The following is a 15,114-nucleotide window of genomic DNA, read 5'->3' on the forward strand; positions in this document are numbered from 1 at the left end:
GTGTTTTTAGTGTGTTTCTGGTAGTTTGTATTTTGGTCTGGTTGGCATTTTTGTAGCACAAAAATGGTGTTAATTTCACATAAAATCTGTGACTTTATTGTATACTGAACGGAGGAGATCTGTGACTTATATCCGACTGTGATGTATATTAAAAGTCGGAGGGATAACGGACCGAGCGGCAGCGAGGTCCTGGCGAGCCCGAGGTCTCATAGTACTTTCGTAATGAGACCGAGGCAGGGCCGGCGAGCCGAGGTCTCATTACGAAAGTACTATGAGACCGAGGGCTCGTATCCCGGAGAAACAACGGAAAAAAATTAATGCATTAATTTCATTAAATAATTAATGACATAATTTGAATTTTTCCTGTTGGCGCTAAAAAAGCATCGCTAAGAACGATGTATGACATATGACGTCATACATAGTTTTCTTGGCGACGCTTTTTTGGCGCCAACAGGAAAAAGTCGCCAAGAGGGGGTATATCAGATTTGTTCCAAATAGTGTAATAATTTTCTATATTCTTTTATATTAAAAATATGAATTTTAAGTTGGATCATAATTGCAGAGGATATTTATAGCATATATTGTTATTTTTGAAGCAGAATGAACTATGATTTTTAGAGATCCTTGCTTGCCAAAAAGAGATGTTATGTTCCATGTTTATGTTACAGTGGAGAAGAGTGGCAATGTCAATGTTTTGGAAACATCCATCGTGGTTTTTGGTTTTTGTTAAAACATTGATGTTTTAATTTTAAACATCTTTTTTTAAACATCAATGTTTTTAAAATTTGTCACACCACTTGTTGAGTGTGTAGTATCAACAAGGGCATGTTGGTCAAAAATTTGAAAGAAAAGTCTTGTAGCATTATGGACTGACGGATTGCTGTTATTCATGCTGTAATGAGGGAGGGAGACTTAAATCAAATGAGATTTCTTATAATATGCTCAGTTATGTTAGAATGCTCCCTAGTAAATATCATTATGCAATAGGAAAAAGTTGCAAAGTAAGAAAAAGAGTTTAAAAAAAAAAAGTGCTAAGAAAAAGTTTTGAGTAATAAAAATTGCATTGAAAGGGAAACAAACTTTTGCAGAACATAATTACAGCGATTTAATAATGAAAGTATTAATTGGAAATATCTGGTCTTTCAAAGCATTTGTAGTTAAATTTCAAGTTTTTCTGAACTTAACCCAGATATTGATAACAATTATTGAAACTGTTTTCTTTTAAAGCATTTTTTGGATAATAAATTGGTTTAATTACAATAAAAATTATATTGTATTGATATTAAATAACGTAAGTTGACATACATTATCCTGGGATTTTGCCTAAAATCAACTGGGAAACCTGGAAATGTCAGGGCATTTCTTTCTTGAACTTCTGTGGCAACCCTGTATGAGTACTTTAGTCTCAGAATCTCATATGGGAAAGCAAGTCTGGACTACGGCAATAGCTATCCCTTATTTTATCACCATCTGGGCGACGTTAAAAGGGGACTTATGGACTCGGGCAAAATTGCGGGTGTCAAGGTGGGCGGGCTAGAAGGGAATTGATTTTTTGTTTCCTTTTTTTAATATTTAAGATACTTCTACTTTTTTCTACTAATGTTTTTCGAGTTCATATCCGAGGAAAAAAAATTTCATTTATGATAAACGCCAAAGCAAACAGATTCCCAGAATACAAAAATTTCCCCGACGGGAGGGGGGGGGGCAAGACGTTTCCGACAGGGGGTAATTGCCTCCCCTGCCCCTCCCTTGGACCCACGTCTGAAAATGGAGGGGGGCCCGTAGAAGTCATTTGTGACGGGCCTCAAAAATTTATGTACACCCACCTGGCCTGACATTCACTGGTTGCTGCAGATTCAACTAAATGCTGTCAGTTGGTAATAGATTTCATTAGTCTAATGTAGTTTATCGCTATACGAGTATTTTCATCTCAGAATCGCATCGGGAAAGCAAGGGTACTATCTACGATAAACTGAATCTGAAACAGGACAAAATTTCGACTTAGAAGGGTGGGTTAATGAACATAGGTGGATTCAGGCCTGAGTTTCAGGGGAGGCAGGGGGAGGGAGGTAAGATTTTTTTCTTTTTATTTATTTATTTTTTTTAAAGAGCAACATTAGTTGTAATCAGGGCCAGACTTAGACTTATCGGGATCCCAGGGTTGCCAACCTTGGAGAAATTATTTGAGGAGCATCTGTGCTGATATTGAGGAGTGATTTAAAATTTTGCGGAGCAATTCAGAATTTTGTACACAAATCAATAAAATTAACTAAAACCACTTATCTGATTTTTTTAGAGCTTTAATAATTATTTTAAGCAATAGTATGAAAATAATTATTTCTAAATTAATAAAACAGCTTCATACACAATTTCAATCTTGATTTTCCCATATTTGCTTGTTTGGTATGATGAAATAGCAAAATTTAAGCTGAAAACTACGGCAGGGGTAAAAGAACTTCTTTGCGGATCCGCGGAGTTTCGCCATTTTTACGCAGCAACTCCGCAAAATGCAGAGCAGTTGGTAACCCTGGGTCCCTATGGCATTTCAGGTATGAGGTTCCTTTGTAGTCTTAAAGTCACGATAGTGTTAATTTACAATTGAGGACTTAAAATTCATTTTTGGGCGCGGAGAATCGGTTGTTCCGATTGGTGCAACAACGGGTCACAAATGCAAGACTAGACATCTGCTTTGTAGTAAATAATGTGGGAAAGATATTAGCCTTTTGATAGGACACTGTTATTTATTGGTCTTATCAAAAATGAGTGAGTCTGGACTTACATGGTTCTTGGTTTTTGCATTAAGGCTCAAGAAGGAAATTGTGTATTACAGATTTAAAATGGTCCGGGACACATTTTGAAAGAAAAATAAGGTATTAAAAAATTAAGAATTTTGAAACTTTTTGCATTGATTCACCATCAGTTTGATTCGCTAAATCGTAACATAAATATTAAAAAATATATTTAAATTTAGTTGTTGTTTTCTAAAAAAATGGGGTTGCTTTAAATTGCTAAAACTCAAAATATTCTTGGTCAATTTGCAATTTTTTTTTCAAAAAACTGTGCACAAATATCTAAGTTTTAATTTTTATTCGAAGATTTAAAAAATATTGATTCAATAAAAATAGAAAATATTTGAAAAAAAAATTCAAATATACTTTTTTAAAAAAATCATACTTTTTGAAGTATTTTTTTTTTCCAAATTCACTTCATAAAAATCAAAGTTAACTGTTTGAAAAAGATATGCTAAAAATTTCATTACTCTATCTTTATCAGTTCTTGACGTATAAGAGTTTGAATGCGAAAAATTGGGAAAAATTGCATCATGGAGAGAAACACATTTGAAGTTTTAAAGTTAAATATATTATTAGTTAAAAGAATGCAACAAAAATATAATTATCTTTCGTTCTAATTAAGATAGAAACAAGATTCAAATGTCCTTTTAAGCAGAAAAAGACGGAAAAGTTTTTATAATGATTTTTAAAAAAAATGCAAAATTTGACACATTTTGTTTTCCGGACCCCCTTAAATATCGAAAAATTGCCAAAGTCTTCAAACCTTATGCATTCCCTTAAAGTCACTAAAGATAGCTTAGAATTTCACTATAGCCAAAAATTGATTTCACTTTCAGAAAAAAATGCCCAGAGAGAACTAGTGTTTCCTCCAGACCAAAAAAGGGCAGTGGATTTTCAGATAAAAGGTATAAAAGGGCAGAGAAGTTTTGTTGAATAAAAAAGGTGCTTCTTTCCTTTCAAGGCACGTAAAAAATGTGTCAGTGTTAGCTATATTTTATGCTTTTACAATTTTCTATTTCAGAACTTTAAAATTTGATTTAGGAACTTAAAGAAAAATAGGAACTAGTAGTAGTTTAATGTCTTTGCTCGACTAATTTACAGAAGTGGGCCAAAATATTATTTTGACGACTGGGCTAAAGTCAGCCAGTCCGCCCCTGTCCCTAGCTATATCAATAACTTATATTTTTTTCTCTTGGTCTCTCTTCCTGCTAGCTATATCAGACTCCGACTCATTCCAAAACTTTGATGATTCGGCCAACACAACTGGACCTTCCCCTACTGACCCTGCTCCTCTGGCTGCCCAATTGAAAGAAATTATGAAAGGCATGACTGAAATGCAAAAAAAAATCGACAAACTGGAAAACAACGCTCAAGAGGAGAAAAACAAAAGAAAGGGATTGGAAAAGGAAATTTCAGAACTAAAGGAGCAGTTGGAGAGGAAAGATAAAGGTACAAAAAACTTTTTATTCCTCGATAAAGTTATTCTTAGCTCAGTTTGTTAAAAAGTTTTCTGCTATGTTTTCGCTAATTACAGATTCTGACGCAGACAGAGAAAAAAGTAACGCCACTAAGTGGATGCGAAAGGAAAAAATGAGAACTAAATGAAATAATAAAACTTCAACTCGGCTGACAAATGCAAGCTTTTTGCAAAAAGGGGGTGATCATTTCTTGTGCCAGAAGTTATATTTTTACACAAATGTCAGTTTACCTTTCCATCCCTTTTATTCGTTTTGAATATTGTAGAAAAAAAACGTTAATGGGAGCATTGCATGAGTTACTTGCCCCCGGCGAGTGTTTTTTTCAGTCTAAGTGGGCGTATTTTACCTTAATCGTTTATTACACACTAGCTTTTACCCGCAGCTTCACTCACATTAATATAGATTATTTAAATTAATTCCGGTTAATCGTCAACACGGGCAGATGTCAAATCGTTACCAAAAAATGATTTGTCCCCAGTTTCACCGACATTTCAAATCCCCCCCCCCTTTAATACATAAAAAAGGGTGATTAAAACTGAAAAACGGGCAGGGGGGGGGGGCAAATGAAACATTGGCGAAACCGAGGAGACACCCAAAAAATTACGTAAATCAGGAAAACATTTGAGTAGTAAGGAAGTTTGTACAGGTAATTCTTAAATTCCAATTCAAGTGAGGTTGAATAGTTAAGGCGTGAAAGAATTACAAAGTCACTTTTGCCTTTATAATGTAAGTAAAGATTATTTGTTTTCTTTGAACATAGTCTTAAACCTTCTCTGTATGGCTATTGAAGTACAAACTGTTTAACAAAATGTAGCGCTCTGAATCCTCCTTTAATTGCTTTAGTTATTTTGGGAAATTTCAATTATTGTTGGTTCTTTCTGCGATTTGAAATATTACCATATTTCACCAAAATATCCCCAAAATAGTTTTGGGATACCTTGGATAAGTCCCCCCTCCTTACTTTTAAAATTGTGTGTTTCTCATTTTCATTGAAGAAATATTGTCGCCAAATATTGAGATACTATAAAGCGATGCTACACATTTTCAGCCGAAATGTTTCCAAAGTAGTAAAATTTAGCACTTGTTTCAAATAGTGCAAAAAGTGTGCTGTTTGTGGATTTGCTTAATTTAGTTGGCGGATTATTTTACATGTTCGTAAAATATTTAAAGATTCTTTTAATGGGGATACTCTGGTTACATGGTGAAAACCGAGAAACAGTATTGCGTTCAGAAAGTTACCGACCTATGGCCAGGGCTAAGGCAAAAATACATGAAATACACCGCAAGTTCAGTCAATTCCAGGCGAGGACTACAGTTTCGTGCTTATTAGCACTCGTCAGCCCGGCATAGGAGTAACTCAAAAACAGCGGTAGTTGAAAAAAATGCCAAATGCTTTAGCTATTGAAGTCTTTCTCCCAAAAAAGGTTGGCGAGATTCCTACTGGTCAATTAGATAATGAGTAGATGTCCAGTCAACACAAATAAATAAATTAAAAGAAAAAAAAAACATTTATAGCATCAAAGTTGCATGAAAATGGAAAATAATCAGCCAAGTCATATTTTTTTTCGCCTATCTTGTGCAAAAATGTTGTTTTGAGATTTGACTATAGAAAAGCCTTGAACAGTCAGACGAAAAGAAAAAAAATAGTCAACAATACAACAATGGTAGCTGTCGCCAGGAAGTGAAGATGATACACTAAATACAGTATTGGGTTGAGGAAAGCCTTCGAACATGCGTATAACTCTTTGCTTATAACTTTTGTTCTACTTAGAAATTTCGAACCAGTGCCATCTTCAGTAGAAAAATCGAAGCTTTCGATGGAGATATAATGTTAATATGTGCAAGAATTTTTTCACCCCATATTAGAGAATTTGTATGAAAATTGTATTATTGCCACCCTATGAGGGTGTTGCCCCCCATAACGAGACGTAACATACCCATTGTCTTATTCTGGTACATAAGCTATGTTGTTTTAAAGTTTCATCGAAATCCATTCAGTAGTTTTTGCGTGATAGAGTAACAAACAAAGATCCATCCATCCACCTATACAAACAAACTTCCGCATATATGATAGTAATACGATAATGAATCCTACATCTTACAAGATCGGCTTCTGTGAAACTCCAATTTACTCCAACATCAAACAAAACTGTTAAGAGTAAGAGAGTTTTTGTGATGTAAAATTGTGTAGAGAGTAATTGTTAAGAGAGAGACCCCCATGCACATGCCTCTGGTATGAATGCACCTTTCATATAGTGAAAGAGTTTTTCAAATAGCTGCGATAGTTCCAAAGATTACCTCAAACATATAAACGGACAAAAATCGGCCCTCTCTCTTATAATAGTATAGATTAATAATATTTTGTACAAAAATTCTTGTTTCTGTATGAACTTCAAGTTAAAGTATATGTGGAAAATTAATTATCGAAAAAAAAATAAAAACTAATTTGGAAACACTTTTTTTTAAAAATGTTGCTTGAACTCGCAATTTTTTTTTTTTTAGAATTTTTTCTTTACAAAGTGCTACGACCTAGAAAAAAGTTCTGCGAATCCCAAATATGTGAAAATCAATCACTGTGGTGAAATTTAACATGACTGCAAGAAAGTTTGAAAACTGTATCCATATTTCAGTTTTAGGGGGATGACCCACTTACCACAACCAACCCTATTCCTTAATTTTAAACTAACTGCATTGCCCAGCTCTGCCCGGTCTACCTTGAAAAAAACCATTGTGTCAAGTGAAGTATCTTTAATAACCAGGATTAAATGAAAGAAAAAAAAAACCATCATGCAAAATTTTCTCGACAAACAATGACGACAGATACTAACATGCTTTTAAAAATTAAAATAAAATGAGAAAGATGGATTTAAAAGGCGTAACCATGGAAGCACAAAATAAAATAAGTTTAAGAATTGAAAATGAGAAAGATGGAAGTAAACAATGGATTCAAAAAGCGTTTTCGTGGAAAAGCAAAATAAAATCGTTAAAAACTTGAATAGAGAACAGATTTTTGAACTTCATTTAATTCGCTCGTAACTTTTTCTAATGGAGATAGAGGGTTAAACTTTCGACCTTAGGTCGAGTGAGATCTAGAATAATAAAAAGCAGATTCCTTCAATGCTGTCAAAAAGAAAACTATGAGACAATTTCTTCACTTTTTATTGAGGGATTTAATGAAGAAAGTAGTGCCTAAATTTCAGCTAAGCCTAAAAAAAATCGAGCTAGAAACGTAAAAAACTCCCGCAGCAATTAAGTTAGAGCTTCAAATAGGGAGCAAATTGGGTAGAACGCGGAAAATTCTTCCCTTTCCAACGATAAGTAATATTACTATTTGCGAGTAATTTTTCACCCCCATATTCGGGAATTTATGTGAAAATTGGGCCTAAATTGGAATAAAAAAAGAACTAATTATATTTTTCTCTAATTTTATCTAAAAGAAGAAATATTCATCGTATTTTTGAACTGGTCTGCAAACCTTCTCAGGACTTAAAGGAGCAAACTGAAAATTTCTGCAAAATCGGCCGGGTAGTTCTCGAGTTTTGCGAGTTCTAACACACAGACGCTTTTTGGAGACTTCATTTTATACTATGTAGAGATTTAAATTACAAAAATTCGAGTAATGATTAACAGTTTGAAAACATAAAACAAATTAAAGTTAACATGCTTCAGGGTTTTTCTGAAAACAATATTACTAAGTGTGAACTATGCTTTGCAATCTTGCCCCACCTCGGAGCTGGTTGCAAGCAATTTCTTGTCAGAGTAATTACCTTTTTGACCTCACCATTTCCAATTGCCGTAAAATATGCCACCTGTGACATATGTGACAAGATAAGTAATCCTCCCAGTTTTTAGATTTCAGTTTTGAAAATTTTTCAATACAAAGCTTTGTAAAACAATTCAATGTGAGAAAAAATGAAAAGTGTGTTCTTAAAAAAATGACCAACTTATATCCCAGTTGCAATAGAATGAAAATTCAAAAACCAGTTTTAAGGCTAAAAAATAACAGTTTGAAAAACTGAAAAAAAAACATGCTTTAGTAGCAAAATGAACTGAAAAGTTAACAATGATCTTTGGATGCCAAGTATATAAAGAAATTGACCAAGCACTTAATTTTACTGTAGTAAAAAAAAAAGCGTTCAGGGCTGCCTATTTACATTTTTGCATGGATAACAAGTGGAAGAAATTTAAGACAACTCATAAGAAGCCCCCACGCTTTTTTTTCTATTACAGTAAAATTAAGTGTTTGGTCAATTACTTTATATACTTGTTATCCGAAGATTATTTTTAACTTTTTAGTTCATTTTGCTACTAAAGCGTGTCTTAAGTTTTTTACAAACTATTATTTGTTTTTATTTCTGAAAAATATAAAGTCCTGTTTTTTTTGTTTGTTTTTTTTAATTTCAGATAAGGTTTAGATACTAAATATTGCTAACACTTGTAACTCTTAAATTAAATCTTTGTGCGTGTGTTCTATTTTTATAATGGAATGCATTTTGGTATTCTATTGCATTATTTGCATCAGACATTTTGAATACTTTCTGGTAAATTCATGTGCAAACATTGCTACAGTTCGCTGCTCTGATTTGTTCATTGAAGTAATTCTAATAAGCCACTGTCTATTTGTAAGACGGGAAAGTTAGACCCCACAAACATACAAGCTAAGCTAATAAAAGCGTGTTAAAAATAGAACTTTCGATGGATATGACTTACTTACAACAGATTTAAATTTCAAGTGCTTTGACTTTTGACCCTAACTATGTCAAAAGATTGGGAAAATGTTCGAAAAAAACTGTTGCTCTAACACTATCTGTCCACTGCATTAAAAATTAGGCACCACAGATGCAAGGCACTGCAAAAAAAAAAGATATAAAAAAGGTGCTTAAAAAATTAAAATGATAATATTACATCAAAAATAATGTTAAAACATGTGCAGGTACTGTATAAACATTCAGATTTAAAAATTTTTTATAAGTTCAACGACAATATAAATTTTCAAAGAGCCTTTGACCATGTCTGTAATTATGTCATTTTTTACACTAAAAGTATATAGCAACAAACTTTCTTTCGCAAACAACAAATTAAGAATTTAATTTTTTCACTCAAGATGCACACTGCAATTGATTCAAGAAAAATGGCATTATTGAACAATTTAAATTCCTTGTGTAACTGTAAAGCAAGTTGAGATATTTTCTTTAAACGCTCGAATGTTTCGAGAGATCGAAATGTTGTCAATTTTTTTCAGTTAGTACACAGCCTTGGGTGGTTTTATCGTGAAAGGAGAGCGTTCAAGACAAAGTTTACCTTTTCACTTCATAGACATTGCAGTATAGCATATTTTCTTGCTGCAAAGTTGTTTTCAAAGTCTTTGAATTTCTTGTCAGAGTTATAGTTTTTTTAAAGTAAAAGTATAGGGCAGAATTTCCGACGAGTTTTGAAGCAAAAATTAAGTTTCGTGTGACAATTTTTCAAGAAGATGTACGAAAAAAAAGTCACGTGACTGGCCGGCTCTTTCGAAAATAGTTTGCGCATTTGAGGTCCGAGTGAGAACAAAGATCTTGTCGACTCATTAATTGCAAGCGACCGGAAGATGAAATGCAATGTGTTCCATTTAATTTAGTTTTAAGGATGCCCAATTTACCATTAATATCTAAATGGTGTTTTCTAGCTTGGAATCAATTATGCAAATTATGAAGTATTGGTGACAAGTGTTTTGAGCTAATCACTCACATGGTTTTACACCTGTGTAATTTTTTTCGGGAAAATTTCAAGCTTCACTTATTATATTAATTCAAACTTATTATATTAATTTCAAGATGTTAAGGAACTATGTAAGACAGATTCCTTGTCGTCTGATAATTTTGTTTTCTCTTGGCAGAAATCGAAGATCTAAAAAGATTTAAAATTGATGGGAAGAAGAACATCAATTCAGTATTTCAAAAAGTTTTCAACAAAGGTAAGTTCTTTTTCCATTAACAAAAACAAAACACTATTCCTAAATAGAACAGTATGCATGAAGCATCACAAATAAGTTAGTGCTCAATTTTGTGAAGCTTTAGTGTACAAACACCATCAATTTTAGAAGTGGTGTTGGGGCAAACCCCTAACCTAGCAGCATTGTGAGGATCATTCAGATCCTAATCACGGCATTACTGAGCTGCCGGGTTAGGTTTGCCGCCGCGCATATTAACAACGTTGGACTTTCTGATATTACAGCAGTAACACTGAATAACAGTCCTATGTAACTAGATTAAAGTCAACTGCATAAATGAGTTGAATGTTCGCATTGAATAAATGTTCAATATAAACATTACGTTGATGCATTTTATTTTGTAACAAAATGCAACTTCTCTATGAATATAGTTTTGGACACTTTCAGACAGTTTGACAGGATGGTAAAAACCAGATTTTTTACCGTAGTGTCCAAAATCTTGCCGACCCTGCATTCTAAGTTCGAAAAAAGAAGGAAGTAAGTTTCTGAAACTTTTATAAACCTTCTGCAACTTTAAAGATTTTTTTTCCCCAAGAAACGAACAAAATCCACTACCATCTAAGCGATGCAACGTTTGGTAATTTTTTTTTAAACATGACGACGGAAAAAGATCCTTAAACCTTGTTTAAGGGTTCGAGTGGCATTTTTTTTCAAATAAAGAGGACAGCTTGCTAAAAGGACGATCTTTCTTTCTGCTGTTGTATCTTCCAATTCCACTTTGACTCGTTTTGCGTCACAAAAGAGTAAAATGTTTTTTAATCTTAAAGTGATACTAATACATCTTACTCAGTGGTGCGCTGAATCAAAATATTTGAATTATGAATACGGATCATACGGAAAATGGTCCATTTCATATCCGGCACTTTTGGGATTTTTTCGAGAAAATTTGATGGTTAATATGAATTAATCATATTCTTTTCTTTATTCTTCATGTAATTTTGTATCATGAGGTATTTTTTTTTTTTTAATATTTTGATTTAGGAAGTTTTTTAAAAATAATTATGTTAGTCAAAAAGGCAAAATCTTGATGTCCCGGCTTCTAAACAGTGACAGTTAAAAAGTGATATAAGTAATTGCTTAGATGCAATAACAAAAAAAAAATCAATTATATTGCAACACCTTTATTGTAACAATTTAAACAAATTTTTTTTTGAGAAAAATATTTTTTCAATGAAAATACAGGGAATTTACAATTGTCCATACAGTTTACAAATTTTGAAATGTCCACTCTGCTACAGTCATTAAAGAATAAAAAAATATTTTTGCAAAAAAATTAGCAATAATTTTGAGATGACCAGATGGTAAAAACTCCATGTTTAGCTAACCCTAGTGGATTCAACAATCAACAAGCAAGGAAAGACTCATTCTTTGTTTCCGATAGTAAATTTGAGTAACAAAATGTCCACTGTGTTACATTAATTTTGCTAATTAAAATATAAAAATAAAATCTAAACTCTTTGTTATTGTATTACTATTTTAACTGCTACTTTATGTTTAGGTTTAGAAAAATTTTTTAAACTAATTATTTGTCCACACTGTTACATGTCCACTCTGTCACACTTGTTGTCTAACAGAGTGGTCAATATTTATGGAAATAGTAAACAAGTACGATATGCTATTGATGTTTTTCAAAAAGCATAGCTTAACAAATTTATAGAAAAATGAATTAAATACAAAATTTTACAAAATGAAACATTGTCTATGTTCTCTGCTTAAACATAGAGATTACTTCAATCATGAATAGTAGTGTCCACTCTGTTACAGGAGTACTTGAACTAATTTGATTGTAATTTTTTTTAAATATTTAATTTAAAGGTTAATTTGCATAGAACTACACAATTACCAACTTGAATAATCCAACTTCAATCTTTTTCCAAGTTTGTTTCATATAATAATCTAACTTTTGCAAATGATTTTTCAAATTTTTGAATTTTTGAGTAAGATAATTAGCAATAAAACTTAAACGTGCCTTTTACAATTACATTTTAAGCATTTGTATGAAAGATATGTTCCATTTGTTTATATTAAACAAAAAAAAAAATCAAAAAGTAATTGAAAATTTTGAATTTGTTGCTGTTTTTAAATGTGTAACAGAGTAGACAAAATCTTTCAGTTCTGACAAAAGAACTGAGAAAATTGGATATTAATACCAAGTTGAGCTAATTAATTTTTATAGTTCAGATAAATTAAACCCTTTTGCCATTATTTGACATTAATTTTTGTTGGATTAGATGAATTTGGAAAAAAAGTTTTGAAAACTGAAATGTACCATGTTCACCGGAATTACTCACAAATTTAATGATTGTATACATTGGCATAAAATCCTGAATTATTATTAATTGTTGGGAACTCCAAATAATATTATCAATTCCTTACGTTTATTTTGATATATTTGGCTACAATTAAATCCCTATTTTCTTTTAGCGTGCAAAGTCACAAATGCTAATTTAAATGATTGTGACGTATTTCCGGGTCTCGGACACGAAACGACGAAGCTCCTTTTTCATTTGATTGGCCGTCGTTCTAACATCGGGAAATACGCATCTCAAATGCATGTCTTGAAATCCATGCAAATGGCTCTGGCTGGCTGGGGTTTCGCCTCGACTTATTAGGAACACAAGTTCCGATAATTAGGCCGATAATTAACCGTTGATGGCTAATTATCGGAACTTGCTTTCCTAATTACTCGAGGCGAAACCAACTGCTTTTAGTTTTAGATTTGAGCTCTTGTTTATTGTTTATAGTTTAGCAAATGGTGCATTTGCCCAATGTTCCTCTATATTGCATGTACTGGAGCTTAAACATTCTCTTTTAGTTCATAGTTAAATCTTTGGTCTTTTGACCATAATTAATGAATCCTCCACGGCTGATGAACTCTGGATTCATACATTCTTTTCCTATTTAATAGCTTTTTGCAATTTTCCTTTTTATCGTCATTATTTTTATATAATTTGTCTAATATTTGAAATTTTGTTTACGTAATTTTATATATATCTTTTTTAATTAACATTAGTAGTTTGAAAAAATATGTGTAGAACCAAAATTTTTCTGCGAATGGCTTGGGCGTTCGTCTATATTATGCACTAGTGGCACTCGCACGGCTTTGCCCGAAATAGAAAACTAAAGTCTTCTGGTTCGTCTGTATATTTACAAGTAATGTAGTTTGAATTTTCGCGCCAATTGGCTCGTGCCCATGTTACGGTTCCACGTTACGATAATTTCGTAATTTGCTCGTCCATCTTATGATATTTTTTTTCTCGGGGAAAATGTTCTTTAAATTGAATTGGAAAAAGAATCACATCGAATTTTCGAAATATCGCTTCGAGGTGCACACCCCCACGCTACAAACTTTGTTCCAAATTTCATGAAAATCAGCCGAACGCTATGCGCGTCACAGAGATCCTGGCAGAGAGACTTTCAGTTTTATTGTTAGTAAAGAAGACTGGAAACTATTTCTAATTGCGAATCCTGCCTCAAATGTCGAGGTTCAACGCCTCGGTGTCGAGAAAAAAACCCACCGATAATCCGTGGCAGCGTATGATTTCATTCATTTTACACTTTTTTAGCAGATAATCTACGGATTATATGCATGAAAATACGGTACCCTGCCAAGAACTAAATCACGTTTGGTCACACTGAGTGGCTTCCTTATTCAAAACAGTCCCAAAAAATGTCGAGTTGGTTGGACGTCTGTCCCCCAAAACTCTTCCAATGTTTTCCTGAGAAACATCTTTCTTTCCCTCTCCCCAACAGATGCAGAGTGGTCACAGGCCAGGGTTTCGCCAGCCAACCTCCTTCAGGTGCCGGGAAGCAGCCGACAGTCAACACCACCCTCCTCACCAACCTCCCGGCGCCAATCCCAGCTCTTCAACGTGGCTGTGGACGACACCAAAGACTCCACGGAGGACGCCGATCCCGCCAGCCCCCCTGTCTCACAAACATCTCCCGTTCAGGTGCACATAATTCCGCCGTCAGCCTCTCCCCCGGCCTCTCCCGTCGCGGCACCTGCCTCTCCCGTCGCGGCACCTGCCTCTCCCGTCGCGGCACCTGCCTCTCCCGTCGCGGCACCTGCCTCTCCCGTCGCGGCACCTGCCTCTCCCGTCGCGGCACCTGCCTCTCCAGTCGCGGCACCTGCCTCTCCAGTCGCGGCACCTGCCTCTCCAGTCGCGGCACCTGCCTCTCCAGTCGCGGCACCTGCCTCTCCAGTCGCGGCACCTGCCTCTCCAGTCGCGGCACCTGCCTCTCCAGTCGCGGCACCTGCCTCTCCAGTCGCGGCACCTGCCTCTCCCGTCGCGGCACCTGCCTCCACCGCACCTCCTCCTGCCTCCACCGCACCTCCTCCTGCCTCCACCGCACCTCCTCCTGCCCCAGCAGCCCTGCAGGCAGCCCCTGGTGGTGCTCAGCTGCCGCAGCCTCGACCAGCCAGGCGGCGTCAGTGGGCGCTTGTTGCTGACCCTGCGCTGATCGTCGTTGGTAAGCGGCAGAGGCGAGCGCCGGAGCGCTACCAGGCCCCTGCAGACTCCCTGCGTAAGCGGGCCAGGAGGAACTAAGCCAGGGAGTCTTCAGAGGTCAGCAGACTCCACCACAAAGCTTCTGCACACATATTGAGGTAATTTTTCCTTTCTGTTCATCAACAGTTTTTGAGTTAAAAAATGTTTGTTATTGATACCAAGGAAGTTGAGGAGGTGAAGTTTTTAATATGTAGGGAAAATGTACATTCGGGACACATATGCGTAGGAACACAGGATGTAATGTCGCAGTATGTAATCGACAAATCAGGAAACTCTTACATTATCACTTATCTTATAATTAATTGCTTAATCAGTTGAACACCTGATTTTATGTAACTGAAATA

General features: G+C 34.8%; 1 protein-coding gene across 1 annotated transcript; it reads left to right on the forward strand.

Moving 5' to 3' along the window:
* Positions 1–4,117: 4,117 nt before the first annotated feature.
* On the forward strand, positions 4,118–14,809 carry LOC129233792 (uncharacterized). The gene is made up of 2 exons (XM_054867768.1): positions 4,118–4,241; positions 14,013–14,809. The coding sequence occupies exons 1-2, from the start codon at positions 4,118–4,120 to the stop codon at positions 14,807–14,809; spliced, it is 921 nt and encodes a 306-aa protein (XP_054723743.1).
* Positions 14,810–15,114: the final 305 nt, after the last annotated feature.

The sequence above is a fragment of the Uloborus diversus genome, unplaced genomic scaffold (genome assembly GCF_026930045.1).
Source record: "Uloborus diversus isolate 005 unplaced genomic scaffold, Udiv.v.3.1 scaffold_727, whole genome shotgun sequence".
NCBI classification, from domain to species: Eukaryota; Metazoa; Arthropoda; class Arachnida; order Araneae; family Uloboridae; genus Uloborus; species Uloborus diversus.